Consider the following 19,268-nt stretch of genomic DNA (forward strand, 5'->3'; position numbering starts at 1 on the left):
CCGCCGCGCCCCGCGTCGGAAGCGGCGCGCTGTGCGGCAGGCGGGGCCGCCGTTGCTAGGCGGAAGTGAGGCGGCAGGCGGCGGTTGGCGTTTAAAGGCTCCGAGGCGGTAAAAGGGTGGCGAGTGGCGGCAGGGCCCGGCCGGGCCGGGGGGGGGAGGGGCTCCCGGTCCGTCCTCCGCTCTGTGAGCGGCTGCGCTTCCCGTCCTCCGGCCCGGCAGCCCCCGGGCGGAGCGGGGAGATGGTCTCCAGAGCCGGCGAGCGGCTGCTGATCGTCGTCTCCGTCCTGGAAGGTAAACGGGGTGGCGGCCTCCCGGCTGCTGGTCGTCCTCTCCGTCCTGGGCGGAAAGTGGGGGTGGTCGCTGCCTCCGGGTGTGTTTTCTGTGATGGAGTGAGCGGGATAAGCCAAGCTGCATCTAATACACTGGCTGTATTAATAAAGCTGTGGGCGTACGTATCTTAAAGCCAGGGTGGACCACCCCCGGTTTGTTTCCGGGCGTATTTCCCAAAACATTATTTGAAATGAACGACGAAAGCATCCTTCTTCTCCGGGGGCGCGGGGAATCTGTCTCTTTTGCGTTGCAAAACTCGCCTAGCCCGTGTTGCCGTTAAAACCCCGTACCGCTGCCGCTCCCCGCGGGTGCAGGGAACCCTTCGCCGCCGTTCCGGCCGGATCAAGCCCGTATGCAGGCGAAGGCGCCCCGCATGGCGTTAGTCCTCTCTCCCTCCCTAAGCTACAGGCAGCAGCATCGCTAGCCCTTCCTTACGGCTGTGGAGGCCCGGTTCTCGCTGGCTGGCTGTGGAGTGTTTTCAGCTGGGCCACACTTCGAGAAAGCTTTGGACCAAAACGTTGGAGTCCAGCCGACGTCTTACGATGATCAGGATCGTTTCACGTGTCTGCCCACCCCCCTCCTTTTTTTTTTTTTTTAGGTAGATGTTCTGGTGTTTCTATCCCCTGTTACCAATGTACTGTAAACCTCATTTTAGCGTTGACTTGAATACCTAGCTGATCATTCCTCATCTTGTATTCCTACAGATTATGTTTTCTGAGGTGTAGTTAGTGTGTGAGTGTGGGGGTTTGGGTTGTTTGGGTCGTTTGGTTGTTTTCTTTTTTTGGCTGAGTGCTTTCACTTTGTCAGGTAAATCCTATGATCTCTGTCCATTCATGGAGTTTGGCAAGGTGGGTTTAAAATAAGATCCTGTCCTCTGACATGCGTGTAGCCCCTCCCCACACTGAGATACATGTAAATTTTAAAGATGTTCACTTCATTTTGTCGTTTAAATTATTAATCAGAACACTGGGTGATGCTGGACCCAGGACAAATTCTGTACAGCTTTAGGCACTCTCCTAATCTAGGAGTGTCCTGGTTTTGGCTGGGATAGAGTTAATTTTCTTTTTAGTAGCTGGTATAGTGTTATTTTTTGGATTCAGTATGAGAAGAATATTGGTAACACACTGATGTTTTCAGTTGTTGCTCAGTAGTGTTTAGACTAAGTCAAGGAGTTTTCAGCTTGTGATGCCCAGCCAGTGAGAAAGCTGGAGGGGCACAAGAAGTTGGCACAGGACAGCCAGGACAGCTGACCCAAACTGGCCGAAGGGGTATTCCGTACCATGTGACGTCATGCACAGTATATAAACTGGGGGGAGTTGGCCTGGGGGATCACTGCTCGGGAACTAACTGGGCATCAACTCAGTGAGTGGTGAGCAATTGTATTGTGCATCACTTGTTTTGTATATTCCGATCCTTTTATTAATATTGTAATTTTATTATTGTTGTAATTATTTTTTCTTCCTTTCTGTTCTATTAAACTCCTCTTATCTCAACCCATGAGTTTTACCTTTTTCCTTCTGATTCTTTCCCCCATCCCACTGGGTGGGTGGGGAAGTGAGTGAGTGGCTGTGTGCTGCGTAGTTGCTGGCTGGGGTTAAACCATGACAAGGAGTGATTTTTTTATTTTTTTTTTTAACAATTGGAAAAATACCTTTCACTGCTTTCATTAGATCGTGTTTTGCTGCTTTGATCTGGGTGGGAGTGGGACAGTGATAAACTCTGCAGTAGAGGTAAAGCATTCAATCTCTGCCTCTCACCTGTTCACTTGATCTATTCTCAATCATAGATTTCTCAAAATGAAATCATACTAGTTGCCTAGTTTCTTTCTCTCCTTGTTCTTTGTTCTTAATGTCTTGCTATTTCTGGATGCTTCACAAATAGCCTGTTTCATGTTGTGTTTTCCTTTCTTTCTTCTGCATAGTGGGATGACATTATTTTTTAAATATGAAGAACATAGCTTTAGAGTAAGCGCAGGGAAGATGATATGGAAAATGTATTTTTATGTAATTGATTTATGGCATGAATTTGAGCTCTCATTTCTTTTTTTAGTGATGGTGTGTGGCAATTACATTCTTTTACAGGACGCTGTTTTCCAAAACGACCCAAGCACGTGCTTGTAGTTGAAGCCAAGTTTGATGGTGAACAGTTGGCTACTGATCCTGTAGAGCATACCGATCAGCCAGAATTTGCTACAGAATTGGCTTGGGAACTTGATAGGAAAGCACTTCATCAGCACAGGTAACATCAGAAAGTTAAGTCTGATTTGGAGATAAAATTTCATTTTCTTGTGTTTACAGCTATTGAAATACAATTTTTTTATTACTGTAATCTGATTATTTTTTTTAGAAACTTTCTTTTAGCTGTATGCTGATCTACCATAATGTTGCCACAACTAAGAAAAGTAGTACGTGGCAAAATAAGCGATGTTTAAAAATTCTAAAGGGTATGTCTTTACACTACTGAAATAAACCCAACAGCTTACAGCAAATTAATAATGCTATAGTTCAAGCATTGGATTCGGGCTTTCTTATGTATACTGTGATACAGAATTAACTTAACTTCAAGCCTGAAAAGCCTATGTAAAATATTTTTGGAAATGTCAAATAGAAGAGCTGAGAAATTAAGTAAGGTTTCCGTAACTGTCATTTGGTTTTGACTGACAGATTGCGTTTCCTCTGTATTTTCAAAGAAGTTAAAAAGGCCATATTATCTTTGACATTTGACGAAAGAAAAATGCCTAAATATACCTTATGCTAGAAACCTTATTTGTGCCTCTAAGTATTGTTAGGTGCTTTGCACAATAATCTGTTTCATAAGTCCTATTTTTAAGATACCCTCAAAAGTGAAATTCCCATTTCCTGTGAGGTGCAGTGCTTATTTCTTGTACATGGATGAGATTGAATTTATTTGTCACTAATGTCTTTTTAATAGCACTTGAGGCTCTGTGAAACTGCAATACACTTTTCTTACAAAATTAATCCACTTGTTTGTTCACTCAGTTAATGATGATTTTTTAAATGTTCAGTATAAACTCAGTTTCTGACCTACTAAAACTAGTTATGTAACAAACTTTGTATCATTGGTATGCTTGAAACTTATGAATTTTTTTTGTGAACTAATTGCAGAGATAAATTTTACTTTTTGGATTTCAATTGAGTTGTTCTTTTAGGCTGCAGCGTACGCCTATCAAACTCCAGTGTTTTGCATTGGATCCTGTATCTTCAGCTAAAGAGAATATAGGCTATATTGTACTTGATTTAAGAGCTGTGCAGGAAAAGAAACAGGTATGTTATGGGGTATAAAGCTTTAAAAACTTATGTTTTGACAACAGTACTGTTACAGATAGAATTTTAACTAAGGCACAGGCAAAGCTTTGGAGTCTTCTTTTGAAGCATGACTCCTAGTTGATTGTGTACTTGTCTCTTTTTTTTCTTCTTTTATTTATTAAAGAGGAGAGACATCCTGACTTTACATGAGAACATGGGCAAATGAAAATACTTTTGTAGTAACCTTGCACTTTTGAATTTGAGAATTGGAACACTTGTAAAGCAATACTTTTAAGCAATTCCGTGATTTAATTGCCTGGAAAAAATTATCAAAGCAGTTGATACTGAGCAATTGAATTGAGTGTCCATCATCAAATCAAGTCTTAAGGCTTTTATGGGCCTCAACAGAAGATGTGTTACATTATCTGAAGTTCTAGCCCCTTAACACAACATAGAATAAACATAATAGAATAGTTTATATGAATCTAATTAATCAAAATTCCTTGTTCTTGATCAAAACATAAGTCTGTTATGGGTCATAACAGGACCCTGGTGTCTTATTTTGACATCACACTTCCTAAGGATTTGTGAACCATATAACTTACTGTGCACTTTCAGTGGAGAACTTGAAGATTCTTTTCTTCTAATTAAAGATTTATGGCATATTTTTCTTGCTAACTTGGAAAAGAGTATGTTCAGCTAGTCATCCAGAAATCATTCTATAGAATCTTTTAGTATAATAGTCTACTCAAACTAGACCGAATTTTTGGAAATAAAAACCAAGGTATATTTCTGTAGATGAAGAAGTAGAAATGCTAGAGCAAGTTTCATTTTTCTGTAACAATAGTATATTATTGTCTTGGGTTTTTTAAATGCTTTTGGTTTTATTTTTGTTTTTAATTATGTAGGCACCAAAATGGTATCCTCTGCTTAGTAACAAGTACACTAAATTTAAATCTGAAATACAAGTAGGTGTTGTGTTGGAGACTGATTCAAAAGCACTGGTTGATGGTTTTAAAGCAAAGGATGCACCCCCTAGAGAAGGGAAGGGTAAGTAACATAATATCACTCACTTTGAATTAAAAATCTTCCTGTGCCAGATGAGTGTATCACTTGTTGCAAATGTGTTGGTTTAAGTCTCAAGAGAATTTTAATTTCATAGCATTTCCAATGCAAATCCTTTACAGCTGATTAATGTACCTTGTGGTAATAACTTTACAAGGATGCTTTACTGTGGTAATTGTGTGACTTTCAGGTGGGTGGAATTGCAAACAAACTGATCTTTAAAATCAGAATCAGGGACTCATAGCTTACTTCTGTGGCATTTTACTCATATTTCAGGGCTTTAGAAAGTTCTGTAACGAAAGAAATAAGAAAGGAGCTTCTTTACAGAATGCAGTTTCAGTACTTCGGGCTTGGAATTATAAAGTAGTGCAATATTTTCATTTGTCAGTGGCAGTAGGCGTTTCACTACGTTTCTGGCCCAGACTTCAACGACTTGGCTGCATTGCAAGAGTGGTCAAGGCAGTATTGAAGTTTCAGTGTAATTGCCTAGCTTACTCCATCCTTTCAGGTTCACAACAAAGCACAGGGAATTGTGCATGCTGTAAAGTTTGTGAAGGAGGCAAGGAACTACTGTAAATGATTTGTTAATCTACACTTCCCTTGTGATCTTTCTGCCCACAAGCTCTCCTACCCCTCATGACACTGGCAGAAAATACAAGAAATCCCTTTTGCCTTCACCTAGCACTGTCTTCCCCTTCATGCTTTCTGTGGAATAATTGTTACAAACAAGTTTGCCAGCTTTCCCTTTCTTTTGTCATCTCCAGATTAGTCAATACCATATTTAGGCAATGGAGGAAAAAACCCCATGTAGATTATTGCAGGTTTAAAGTTAATGTTCCAAGCATTGGTATGACAAAGCTAGACTACCCAGTTCTAGTCTAGTCAAATAGTTAAGGAGATGTTTTCCTTTTAGGGTTCATACGCTTTGATTTTTATCTTTTTGTTTGTTTCACTGACCTAAGTGGTCTAAAGTTTCCAGTGTTTGAAATGGAGCCTTTTCGTTCATAACTAAAAGTGCTGTGTGGTTATTCCTATTTGGTGTAACTGAGGTGCTTTGAAATGTATTGAATTACTGGGAGTGTAGAGTAGAAACTACTAAACCAGAATACAAACAGTGTTTTATGCACTGAAGACTTCAGATGAAAAATCTTTAAATGAAACATTCCAGAGGTCTGTGGAGTGAGACATCATGCTTCTTTCAATAGTTGAACAAGTTGTCCTGTGCAGTTACTGTCTTGCATTTCCTTTCATGAGTACAATAAAGAAACAGCATGGTAGACTCTAACCTAATGAAATGAAGTTCCAGTCAATGTAATGTTACTCACTGTAACATTAAAGAAAAGTATGCACTAGCATTCTGTCTAGCATAGTGTTCAAAATAACATCTGTGCCCACTGTAGCTATACCTAAGTATACTTAAGGATTTCTCTGTGTTGAAATGCTTTGGAACCAAGCATCAAGATCTTTATTGTAATTTTTCTTCCTAGATGTACAATAATTAAGGGTAAAATTATAACTATATATAAAGATTCTTCCATCAATTAATAAGGTCAAAAGTTACTTAATTTTTTCTTCTCTCTGAGCATTTGCCCATCTTTCTGGACTAGACCCTAAAAGTATTGTACCAATCTTGAATGAAGAAGAGGGCTATCATCAAATTGGACCAGCAGAGTATTGCAGAGACTACTTTGTCCTGTCTGTAACCATTGCATTTGCCACACAGTTGGAACAGGTTTGTTTCTTTGCTATGTGTATTTTTTAAGAAGTACTATCCTATGTTTGTATTTTTTCCCTCCCATGCCTTATTTATAGTTAGGATTTTTTATTGTCTTGGAAGTTTCTTGCAATAAATAGCCTTGTCCCATATTGAATTAATATACATTAATTTGGATTTTAAAACTTTATGTAATGCTTACATGTCAAATTACAGATGAAAGATCAGAATCCTTTTGGAGCACTAAAACTGCATTTACTTTAAATTATGCACTTTTGTGAAATGCACAGATTTATATTACAATATAGTATAAAAAGTATGTGTATGGATAATATCAGTTTTCAGTGTGATGCCCATGTGCTGAAGTTCAAACGAAATACCTTTCAGATCCGTACGATATGTGAAACAGTAGAGATTCTGTGTTGCCTAAGGGAAGGACTTATTAGCTTGGATGAAATGCCATGCTAATGTGATTATTTCAGCTTTAGACCTCAGCTGCTGTGTTTATGCTGTACTGTAGCACACTGATACACATTGTCTGATTTAAAAAATATAGGCATGCCCAAGTTACTGTGAAAGTCATGACTCCAAGCCAGCATGATTTTAATTGACCTTATATAATTTTATCACAGTGCATGACAAACTCTCCTCAGTCTTCTCATCTTTTTTCAGAGAAGATAATTCTCCACATCAGAATTATAAGGCTTTGTGAAGTAAATTTACAGTGATCACTCTGGGGTACCTTGTACCTTTTTAGGCATTGAACTCACAGTTGCAGTGGCTGCAGGAGGAAGTAGCTGTTTCTGGCTGTTCCAGTCTTTTGTTCAATCACAGAAGTTATACAGTAACTTGGTATCTAATCTGCACTGTTTATTTACACTATAAATATTTTGTGGAGGCACTGCTTATTTCTGAGTATTTGTGCAGAGCTTGATATTGAATCTATGATGTCAGTTACAGCCCTTGGTGCTGATAAATCTTAAAGGTAGTTAAAAATGGGTCATTTTACAAGTTACTGGTATGCTTGTAATGTAAGATGTTTCTTTTTTGATTCAGTTTGAGTAAGAATATAAAAGTTTTCTTTTTATTTTCTGTGTGTAGTGCAAGCTAGGATACCAGTCAGCTGCTTGGTAGTTTGAGATCACTTTAAGCTCTTTAATTTCCAAGCTAATGCTTAAGGATTACTTTAACTGTACATTAATGAAAGAGATACATTCTTCTTCTCTGTATCTCTTTTAGTTAGTTCCTAGTACTATGAAGCTTCCTGAAAGACAGCCTGAGTTTTTTTTCTACTACTCATTACTGGGAAATGATGTCACAAATGAACCTTTCACTGACTTAATTAATCCAAACTTTGAGCCAGAAAGAGCTTCAGTTCGAATACGTAGTACAGCTGATGTCCTGCAAGCTTATCTTTGTGCACAGTCAAAATTGCAGGTAAGCCGTTTCTTCTCAAATGTGAATGAAAATAAATAATGAAAATAAAATAAATGGAATATGGCTTCAGCTGAAACTGCAAAGCATTTCTCTTTCCAAAACTGGGTTGTATTACAGTATTTTGGCTCAAATATAAGTTGATTCTCTTGCTGATTTGAGGGAAACCCTAGCAGCAAGTTTCCTAGCTCTGATGGAGCACAGTCTCTTTAGTATGGTTGCTATAGTAAGCTGCGTTACATGTCATGACGAAAGGTATTGCTGAAACATTATATTCCCAAAGAACTTGTGGCATTCTCAAGAGCTCTGAGCTGTGGGACCTGCTCTGCAATCAGACCATATGCAGCCCACAGTCTTGCTTCATGCTGCCTGTGACCTCAGCCACACCAGCTGCTCAGGTCACTCTTGCCTAAGTTCCAAAATCACTGTCCTCAGCATGCTTTGTGAATGATAAGGGAGGTCTGGCTTTTTTCCCCACTCCTTAGCCAAATATGATTTTAAAATATACTACAGCCGTATTTGGGCTGTTAGGGGATATTGCTTATCTTTAGCTATTCCTTTAAATGGGGATGTGGTTTAGTGGTGGAGTTTGCAGTGTTAGCTTTACAGTTGGAGTCAATGATCTTAAGGGCCTTTTCCAACCTAAATGATTCTATGATTCTAAATATTGGGTAGTATTGAAAGTGTTTATGGCGATCTGTATGGCTCACACTTAAGTCATTATTAAAAAAGAGACTAGTTGAGTGTAGTATAGGGTTTCTAATAACATAGCTGGTAAATATGACAGTGTTTGTTATATGAAGTCTTGGAACTGGACCCTTTTAAAGTTTGGGTTTTTTTCTAAACTTGTACAGACCATTCTAGTTTTGTTATCCGGATTAGTTTAAGAATGTTTCTATTTAGATCTTACATTGTTTCAGAATTTTTTTGTCTCAACTTCAAGTGTTTTTCTAATGACAGTTTTTGGAGAAACTTATGCACTGATGTGTTTGGCATTTAATCTTAGTCTATGGTCTTGAAACAAAGTATGTAAAATAGCATATATTACCTATATGTACACATACAGATAATTACACATGTTTTCATCATGTTCAAGAATGACTTTTTGAACAAAAGTTGTCATGAGGTCAGATCTACACCTTGATTTACAGTTTTCTTTCTCTGACTTCTCACTCAGCTTTTTAAAATTTATGATATAGGATCAGAGCACTGTATTTTGTTCCTTAATATTTAATATATTTTTTTTCTGAAAATGAAGACTTTAGTCATAAAAAGTACTAGCTGCCAGACTGGGGGGGAGTGGGGGATATATATTGTGTATGATTGTATTTGTGTATATGTGTGTGTGTTTGTACATATATATACACACGCAGGTGTGTATATTGGCAGGTGACAACTTTTAGCATTGAAGTCTTCATTAAGTGTAATAAATACTAAGAATCAGAATACAGTGTTCTGATCTGCTGAAACAGAACTGAAGTCACTCTTATTTGGGACAGAGCAAGTTGGTATGTAAGTTTCAAAGGGTAACTTTCACTGAGGAAAATAAATTACCTTAGAGTGTGTTTTGGGGTTTTTTAAGATCTCTCTTTTACTTAGGTGTATAAATATTAAGCTGTGGAAGGAAGAAAGAGTTCAGTCAAGTTTTGAAAAACGAATAATGATTCTTGTCAAGAATTAAGAACACAGTTACTTAATACCAAAAATCCTTGCTATTTAAATGGTGTCTAAGTATAGGCACAAAGGCTGAGCTTTCAAATAACTTTTTCTCTTTACCTTGCAGTCATGCATTTTATATGGCTATACATCAAGGACAAGAATCTGTGCTGTGTTTAGAAGGCACAAACTATTGAATTTGTCCTCCAGAAGGGATGATATGACAGGCCCTCAGAAGGGCAGTGCAGTGATCTGCTACTGTGCTAGCAAATCCAACCTGCTCAATACCGAAATTTTGTAGTTGTTCTTCTACTGCTCAGAACAAGTGTTCTTGTATACAGGGACAGGACTAGGGATGATCATTTTAATTTGTTGTATTTATGCTACCTTTAGTAGAGAGTGAACAGACAGTTCAAGAGGAAATGCAATGCTGGTTACTCTCTAGCGCTTCTGTATGTATACAGATCCATCTTTGCTGTGGGGACCAGTCTCTTGGAAGCACTGAAATACCCCTGTCTGGACTACTGAAGAAAGGAAATGCTGAGATTGATCAACACCCTGTGGCAATAGAAGGAGCATTTGTCCTTGTTCCACCAAATAGAGCTAAACAGAAACTGCCGCAGTTGCCTTTGGATATGGCTCCTGCTGTTGGGGTGTCTATAATTCTGCAAAGGGAGAGCTTGAATACCCAGGTATAGCATACTTGTTTATTGTTGGTATAGACACTGTTGCAGTTTCATGTTAAAAACCCCTGTATTTCTAAGCCATATTTGACAGTTAAGTATGTAAAAGAAAACCTGAGTGAGTCAGTTGCTTTATATGAATAAACCTTTCATTGCTTCTTTTTTTCTACATTGGAAAAATCATCTCAAACTATAGAAATGTTGTAGACAGAATTTTTCAGTGCAAGCTATGATCAATAAGAAAACTGTATCACTTCATTTAGCCTTTGATTCCCTTAAATGCTCCAACTGAACCTAAACAGCCACAGGAGAAAGTTCTTTCACCTACTAGTGGGAAAATAGAGAGCCTGCAGCAGAGATCCCAGGAAGTCCTGTCTCAAGCTGACCATTCTTCTTCAATAGAAGATGAAGCAACAGAAAGTGAAGTGGAAACTCTTAAGTTTGAAAAAGGCATGAAACTAAAGAAAAAGGGTATGTGCTATATAAGTTTTTTTCCCCAGTTGTCAAGTGTAGTCTTGCATCTTGTACTACTCATTTGTGGTGATGAATTTCAGGTAATTAAGAATTTTTTACATAAAACAAGTAACAGGAGGAGAATAAATGTTTTAATTTGAACACAGTGGTTTTTCAAAATGCTGTGATGAGCCAGATTGGGGATTTGGTGGTGTGGAGATTACAAGTGATGTGGATGCTCATCAGCTTGAAAAATAATACCAGAAATGTTTGGAATTTCCTGGAATTTGGGAATGGGAATGTTCAGTACAGTACCCATGAAGAAACTGACTTGCTCAATGAGGATATGAAATGGTCTAACATTCACATTTATTAAATAGAAAGGCAGGGGAAATGTGGGATTTTTAAGATTTCTAAGGAATTTACTCTGTGGATAATAAATTGAGAAAACAGATGTTCACACTGCAGATTCCTGGACAAAACCAAGCAACTGGGTTTGTTGTTTATTTGTTTTTACATTATCCTTTTGGAGGGACTTGGTAGCCCACGTAACCTTCTAAGGTTTCCTTTGTTTTGTTTTTGATTTGAGGACTGGGTTGGGGAGAACTCAAAGAGGAACAGAGATGAGAGAGGAAGAAATGCTATAATGCTAGAGTAAAGCTCAGAAAAAAGAATGTTAGTTCACTAAATGTTACTGAACAGGCATCTTCCTAAGAGATGATTTATGAATAAAGCCAAATAATCATTTCTTGAATGATATTTGTATAACTGTTCTTTTGAGATTGGTCCTAAAGATATGCAGTTCTGTAGAGGAAAATCTGTGTCCTAGAACATGCTTTCAGGATTTGCCTGCTAGTTCAGCCAAATTTTCTTTTAATCCTAACTGATCTTATCTAAGCAAGGATTAAGTCCTTTATATGGAATGTGTCAAGAAAAAGCATTGTAAGCCCAGCAGCTAGTTTGAATCTGTGATTAAGAAATCCAGGATTGTGCTGTTTTTGTTAATAGTAATAATAATTTTATAACTCTCTGGTTTGGTGAGGTGTAAAACATGTCATTTCCTGTTCATCTTTCAGGGCTGGTGGCTGAATCTTGCCAAGAGGTTAACAAAGAGTATACCGAAGAGCTTCCAGTTTTCAAATTGCAGAGCAGAGCAAAGTCACCTCTATTGTCAGATCTGCAACATTCCAGTAATGCAAAATTTATCAACTTTAGTATATTGAATGAAATCTGAATATAGTACAACTTAGTACAGCTTAGATGAATTTTAACAGTAGGCTGCACGCAACTTGTGTTTTCTTGTCTGTGACAGCCTTAAGCTTCTATTCAGCCATTTCACTGCACCAAGCAATCTAGTGACGTTTTACCTGAATCACTGAAAACTATCATTCCTATGTTGTGCTATCTAGCTAATGTTGAAGTATTACTGAATTTTTCTTTTTGTATCGTTACCATTAATGCTAATAAAACACTCAAAAACAAGCAGGAAAAAAATAAAGTCAATGCTAGCAATGATGTATTTCTTTAAAAATGACAAAAATGGAAATATTTTAGATAATTACGAAGAAGATCAGAACAACTAGCAGTTACAAAAGGCATTTGAGTTCTCTGACAGTTTCTTTGCCTCTTTCTCTGCTTTACTATCTTAAACATTTTTGGAGGATACCTTTTGAAGACCCTGTCTGTAAAACTCTTAGTTTGACCTTTTACTCTTTGAAGGCAGTACTGGGTCCCAGTGCAAGGACTTGAGAAGCCTGGATGCAACTGGACAGGCACTCACTGTAGCTTCTGCTTTCTAAATTATAAAATGGATGTCACAGTAGGTGAGTTCTGATCAAAGGGCATAAGCAGATGTGCTTTACAGACCTAGCTAGAGCCTTTTTGTTTATTTCAATAATTAAACCTCAGCTTGGGACCAATAGTTGATGCTGCCTTACATGAGCACTGTAATTGACCTGATGCTCTGTCTTTTTCAGTCCCCAACTAAAGAGGTTAGTTAATTCAAAGCAAGCTAAGTTCCCACAAATGATTTTTTTTTGTAAGCCCCCCTCTTCTGTATGCCCTCAAGTTGGCTAGGAACAATTATGTAAACTCTTGAAACTGAAGTCTTATATCATCCTTCTGAAGAATTTAATATCTTGGATCTTAATCTAAACTTTTCTTCAGTGAGATAAACACACATACCTTTGAAGAGTAATAAAAAAAAAGGGAAAAATATTACAGAATCTTTTAAGAAGATTTAAAGATTATTGGGGGTTTGGTGTTTTTTCTTTGGAAGCAGTAACTTACAAATAGAGTGACTATTTTTCATAGTATTAGCTTATATTACAAGGAATTGAAATCTCTTGGGGAAGCAACCTATCTATACTTGCATTTAAAATGTGAGACCTATCTTTAATATATTTTGTTATTTTGGGCAGAACAAATTATTAAAAATGTGCACAAATGCTCTTCTGTGTTTTCAGCTGATAATGGTCCAGTAGCTGCATCTCAGCCCAACCCTGTGGGTGCATCCAGTTCTTCTGAGCCTGTGTCAGCACAGAAAATTGTCATTCCAGCAGCCTCTCACCATTTTTGCTTTTCAATAGACTTACGAAGTCTACGTGGTCTGAAAGTTGGTTTTCCAATTAATTGCATTTTAAGGTATGGCTTATTTTGTTGGTCTTATTCTTAGTAATAACAGTATTTTTCTTTTGAATACAAAGCCTTCATAATATGAATGGTTGCTGGCAGCATGCTGCCTGATACCTTTTATGTAGCTGACTTTCAGTAGCGAAATACTTCGGAATGTTCATCTGGCTCATCATTAAACTTCTGAGTGTTACAGCATTAAAGATAGTATGTAACACTTAACCTGCACTGTAATTTGTGTTAAATCTCACTTGAATATCTGACCTCAGACAATATAGATCATCATTCAGTCCTTAGAGGAAAAGGATTACTCGTCTCCTTACTTTCTGGCTGCCTTTGCATCTGATCGAAGGAGTGATTTCTGTAGCTTTCCATGTGACCACCAAGAACTCCTTGTAGTGTTTTAATAAGAGACAGATTGCCTCATTTGTGTGTGATGATGAATCTAAAGGAACTACGGTCTAGTCTTAAAGTGAAGAACCAGTGTAGCAAATGCATTATCATTGTGAGAGATAGTATCAGGGGTTTTTTGATAGTCTTTGCATACAAGAAGCAAAACTTACTAGGGAGAAGTAGCATTTTTTGTTAAACTAATTTGTGGACTTAAAAAAAGACAAGCTTTTTGGATACGTGAGTTTTGTGTCTGAAGCAAAAGTAGAAAACTACCAGTGCTAGGCTGGAGCAATTGCTTAGAGATTAGTTTGTTACTGATGTCAACATGAAAGAAAAGTATGGGATCACTTTTGGAGAATCAGCAGGTGTTAGCTGGGAGGTGAATGCTAAGTTGGAGGAATAAGAGCTAAAAAGGTGAAGGACCAATTAAAAGTAAGGGTATAGAAACCAGTATCTGTATAAGGTTGGAGTTTGGTTGGTTTTTTAACATTGCCAGTGAAGAGAGAAAGTTTCTTTTGACAACTTGTTTGTTTTGTTTTAGGTTTTCCCTAGAGTGTAGGATCAAGAGTTTGTAGAGAGAGGGATAATTTTTTTTTTTTAAAAAAAAAAAAAAAAAAAAGATTCGTACTCATGGAATATTAGTTATTGATGGCATATGTGAACTTACTGGTTCATAGCAGTTTTCACAGTTTGCCTTCTAGTTTCCTTTAGGGGCCTTTTGGTGTACGTGATGAAACATACCTTTAAATGGTGATTCTGTTTGAAAGGGTTGAATATTTGTAGCTGTGGAGGCGCATCTGTATTTGCTTTGCATTTGTTGTTCTGACACAGTTTGGTTCAATACATTTTTAACTGGTCATCAGGAAGTCTATTCATGTTAATGAATCTTAGAGTTTAAGCTTTCGCTGACCTAGGATGAAAAGGTGGGCTTGGGGTAGAGGGTTGGAATAGTTTAAAACACAACAAACACAGATTGCATCATTAATGCTTTTCTGTATAGGCTGTATTATTAAATAGTATGTGGAAAACAACGTAAAATGGATGGAATTTTGTCACATAAAAAGCTTTTTCACATAACGTTCCAAAAACTAACTTGTTTCAGAACAGTGACAACAAATAGGTTTTGCTGTTTCAGGCACTTCAGTTTTTACAGTCAGTGATGAATATGGCAGAAACTGAAGAGGAGAAACATCCAAACACATAAATGCTAAGAAAAGTTGCAGGGTAAAAAAAATTGCCTTTTCACTCTATATTGGGAGCATTATTTCATTCATGTCTAATCAAGCTCTTCAAATGGTTTTGCACAAACAGTTGAAGTATCAACATTTATAAGTGGCAGCATTTGATGCAGCATTTATTTTATTAGCTACTTAGCTGACAGCTGGCATCATCAATTTGAGCAAAGTGAAGTTCAAGAGGCTCTTGGTTTCCCCTTTGTTGTAGTTTATCATATACTGAATTGTTCCAGTAGAGTAGTTTCAGGCCACATTGTAAATCATATTTGTAAAATGATTTGACTTTCCTTTTAGTGTTAAAACTGTGGGAATTAAAACCTAAATTCTTCAAATGTGACTGAATTTTTCAAATAGTTCTGACACTGTGTATATGTATACTTAGTTATCAGTTATTGTGTGTTAGACCAGTCTTGGCTGAAATATAGTTACAAATGTTCTCAAGCAGCAATCTACATCTGAATATAATATTCCTTTTTTCTATTTCTCTCCTCACTTTATATAGTAATTGCAGAATTTTAATAAAAGATTAATTCATATGGTTGTGAACACACAGGTCATTAAAGCTTTTTTGTCAAAATAACAGCAAATATAAATGAAGCTGGATCAGTGCTGAAGTAAATGAAAACATGAATATTTGAGAACTAAATTCTATAGTTGAATGTATTTGTGCAAATTTTACTAACTTTAATACAAGTCATGCTTCAGTAAAAGATGTCTAAACTGGTTTCCTTGTTGCAGAAGGTATAAGAAAAAAGTATATTTATTAAATTATTATTTGATTTTCTTTTAACTGTTTTTATTAGGTACTCTTACCCATTTTTTGGCAGTGCAGTGCCTATTATGACCAGCCCACCTGTAGAAGTCAGAAAGAACATGGAAGTCTTTCTTCCACAGTCCTACTGTGCATTTGACTTTGCAACTATACCTCATCAGCTTCAAGATACATTCTTTAGGTGATAACTCACATTATTTTTATCTTAATTACACTTTTTCTATTTTTTGTTGTAAATGCAGTCACAAGTTCAAATTTTTTACTTGATCATCAGTTTGAGAACTAGAATCGAAGTGCTAATGCCAGTGAATATTTAATACACTGCTCTTCCAGTTTCTTTGTTACTTATATTTAAAGTCAGGGACTCTAAAATTCTTGCTTTTATCTCTTGAGTACTTATGCAGGGATCATTGCTTGCAGAAACAAGTGCTGTTGCTGTAAGTTGTTAAATTAAAGGTCAATAGCATAGTTTTAACAAAGCATTACTTCAAATGAAATAGGTATTTTATTTTTCTTTTTAATACACAATGACTGTCTGATAACTTTGAAAATACAGCAGGTACCTAGGAACCTGAGTATAGTGTGGAGGGCTGTGGCACAATTTTCTCAGCACTCCCACCAGCTTTCGATAACTGGTTAAGATGTGGAATAAAGAATCACCACAGTAGTGGCGTTTTGAAAGAAGAGGTGATGGAGATGTACTATGAGTGGCAGTGACTAAAATTTGTTTATAGGTATTTATAAATGAAGATGATCTAGGTCCATTAACGTGATTCAGTCAATCACTTCCATTGCAGCATTGTTCTTTCTAATAATTGGAGAAAGGAACGATAATCTGACCAAAGTGAGTAAGTGATGGAGAAGATACAAAGTCATTCAGTCTCATTCCTCTGTGAGACAGACAGTAAACCCATCTCATTGTTTAACAATTGTGACCATCACTGATATGAGAAGTTACTTTTAGAACATGAGGTCCTTTTCCCAAATGAATAGGAATGGTTCCTCTTTTGTGTTATGCCTGACACTAAAATCACTTCTTTGTTTTAGATTACCTCTACTGGTTGAATTGTGGCACAAGGATAAAACAGCTAAAGACTTACTTCTAGGAGTGGCAAGACTTCAGCTTTCAAATGTTTTGGCTTCGGAAAAAACCCGTTTCTTGGGTGGTAATGGTGAACAATGCTGGCGTCAGACTTGTAATGAAACAGTCAGTGTCATAGCAGCACAAGGGTAAAACCATTTTAAAAAATTACTTACTTTGTAGCAAGTTTTGTAGAGTTGTTTGTTTAGTATTTCCCTGAAAAAGGGCAAGCTGTTCCTGTTTACCTTTTTGAATAGGCAAACAGACTCCAGAGTACTGCAATATGGGGTGGGAATAGGCATCCAAGAGATTAAAAGTTAAATTGCCACAGGCATATTGTGCAACCCCACACCACTACCAGAGTCATAGTAATAAACCTTTATATAATCATGATATTGGCTAAGCTTCACAGACAGATGAAAGAAATAAATAATTGGAAAAAATGTTATTGACTCACTTCCCTGAGTAAGTTACTTACCAGTTACAAAAAGCTGCTGATATTCCAGAAAATAGTTAAGACTGTTTGTCTGTACTGTGCTTTTAGATGCAACTGATTTCAGTGAAAGTTAGGAGGACATGCACATCCAGAGAATAGAGAGGTTTCCTGTTTCAGGTTTGTACTCTGTAGCAGGCGTTTGACCTTGTGTACATCAGAAGGAGCAGGGTTATTGGTTAATATTGTGTCTGAAGATAAATGTTAATTTACGCAGAGGAATGACGTTCTTTTTTAAGTGTATGGAGAAACTTAAATTTATAGTTACTTCTGTCCTGTGTCCTTGTTGAAGATGTGAACTGTGCTATCAATCAGTCTCTGGACCCTCATCTTTTAATTTGTGATAATGGAACTTGATTATGCCTTTAGAAATAAATATAATTGCTATTAAGACTGAGGTCGGTTTTAAACTTCTAATCCTACAGGTAATTAAAATATGCTATATTTGACACACAGGAAACCATGTGTCAGCATACTGACACAAAGATGGATACCCCCCTTCTCCCTAACTGATAGAAAATTGATCTCTGAATTTTTGTGTGAAAGCCATTATGGCCTGATTCTGTAGAGACTTATACTTTATGATCTCAATGTACATTAATGTTCAGATTTTCACGAATAGGAAGTTCATGAAAATGAAACCTGGTTTTGCACAAAATAACCACTAGATGGCATTCTCAAAATGTAATTAGGTCTGCATTTTGCTATGCTGATTCCTTTCTAGCTTTGCTCTTGTTTCTGTAATGTTCTTTTTACACTTCTATGTTAAACTGGCTTAATTGCTCAGATTTCTGAGGTCTGCTACCTTGAATCTTGTTTTGGTTTTTAATCAGTGACTGATAGAAAGTTGTAAGAATTTAATGCAGTAATTGATGTTAAATTATGTGAAGTACAAATGTTTGGGTTGTTTTTTTCCCTTGCAAATAGCTGCATAGAAGATGAGGCCTTTGTAAAAATATTTTAGTGTTGTCTATTTATATTTGCTGGAGGAGAATTTCTGTGATAACTACAGCCATGGTTAATTCCTACAGCCTTTTGTTGCAAATTGCTTGATACCTAATTCTGTAGCTTCCAGGCTTCAAGTGATTGTGTAATTGCGTTTGCATCACTGAGTAGTTATAACTGAAATGATAGTTTTGTTCCTGACCAAGTACAGGTCTACACTGCAGTGTACTTTCATGTTAGACTAGTGATGACTTTCAGTTACATGATTTGTGCATATTTCTTAATATCTGTGTAGAAAACCACTGTTGTTTACTACATTTTGTCTATGATTAGAGATGAGACAGAGACAAACTTTTCTACTTAAGCAGAAACTGCAACTAATTTCAAATTAGTTAATTAAAATATTTCTTACCTAGACATTTTTTCAGTGTACAAGAGCAGGACTTTATTTAACCTATAAGTGGATTTAAAGTTGTCAGTTCTCTGTGCTGAAGCTTCCAGAAATGTGTTTTTTTAGTAATCCAAGGATGGCATACCACATATGATATGCTAAGTGACTTACTACAGTGTGGATAACTAGAAAGTTACTGTTAACATTTAAAAAAGCAAGACCAGTGAAGTTCATTGAGTATCTTAGAATGAAGTCAGCAGCAATGCCTGTAGTCAACAGGTATATTTGTTAGAAAGATTTTTGATCATTCTCTTGTTACAGGTATGTGTTGATTATAGTAAGCTGTTAGTTAAATAGGTTCCCAATGACAAGCTATCTGTTAAATTCAGATGTAGGTGTATGAATCAGTCCCTAAGTTAAAACAATATACATGGGAGAGTGTGTTTGGGCTCCAACTTAGGCAACTGTTTAGACTTTCTGAGCTTACATGGAACCTATTGGCACTTCAGTTTTGGTGTTTTGTGTGTTGTCTTATAATTCACTTTCTGTATTTTTAAGACAGTTTTCATTAAAATAACATTCTAATGCTATTCATAGGTCAGGCAACAGAATAGCAGAGCTTTCATATGCTATCACTTTGGAAGACTACGGGCTTGTCAAAATGCAAGAAGTTCTGGTGTCAGATTCATCTCAAGTAAATTTTACAAAATCTTATCCTATTTCCTT

At 36.9% G+C, this 19,268-nt stretch overlaps 1 protein-coding gene across 2 annotated transcripts in view; it reads left to right on the forward strand.

Annotated features, from left to right (window-relative positions):
- Positions 1 to 104: 104 nt before the first annotated feature.
- CEP120 (centrosomal protein 120kDa) overlaps positions 105 to 19,268 on the forward strand; it is a 41,401-nt gene continuing 22,237 nt past the window's right edge. The window contains exons 1-13 of one of the 2 annotated variants that reach the window (XM_010561688.1): positions 105 to 291; positions 2,412 to 2,568; positions 3,500 to 3,614; positions 4,505 to 4,646; positions 6,245 to 6,393; positions 7,615 to 7,812; positions 9,930 to 10,157; positions 10,412 to 10,619; positions 11,678 to 11,791; positions 13,067 to 13,244; positions 15,664 to 15,813; positions 16,680 to 16,862; positions 19,140 to 19,236. In XM_010561688.1, coding sequence (XP_010559990.1) covers positions 240 to 291; positions 2,412 to 2,568; positions 3,500 to 3,614; positions 4,505 to 4,646; positions 6,245 to 6,393; positions 7,615 to 7,812; positions 9,930 to 10,157; positions 10,412 to 10,619; positions 11,678 to 11,791; positions 13,067 to 13,244; positions 15,664 to 15,813; positions 16,680 to 16,862; positions 19,140 to 19,236 — 1,971 coding nt within the window. In that variant the 5' untranslated portion in view covers positions 105 to 239. The remainder of the gene's footprint in view (positions 292 to 2,411; positions 2,569 to 3,499; positions 3,615 to 4,504; positions 4,647 to 6,244; positions 6,394 to 7,614; positions 7,813 to 9,929; positions 10,158 to 10,411; positions 10,620 to 11,677; positions 11,792 to 13,066; positions 13,245 to 15,663; positions 15,814 to 16,679; positions 16,863 to 19,139; positions 19,237 to 19,268) is intronic. The other variant, XM_010561689.1, reaches the window with a different exon arrangement.

This window comes from Haliaeetus leucocephalus, unplaced genomic scaffold (assembly GCF_000737465.1).
Source record: "Haliaeetus leucocephalus isolate CR32 unplaced genomic scaffold, Haliaeetus_leucocephalus-4.0 Scaffold150, whole genome shotgun sequence".
NCBI lineage: Eukaryota > Metazoa > Chordata > Aves > Accipitriformes > Accipitridae > Haliaeetus > Haliaeetus leucocephalus.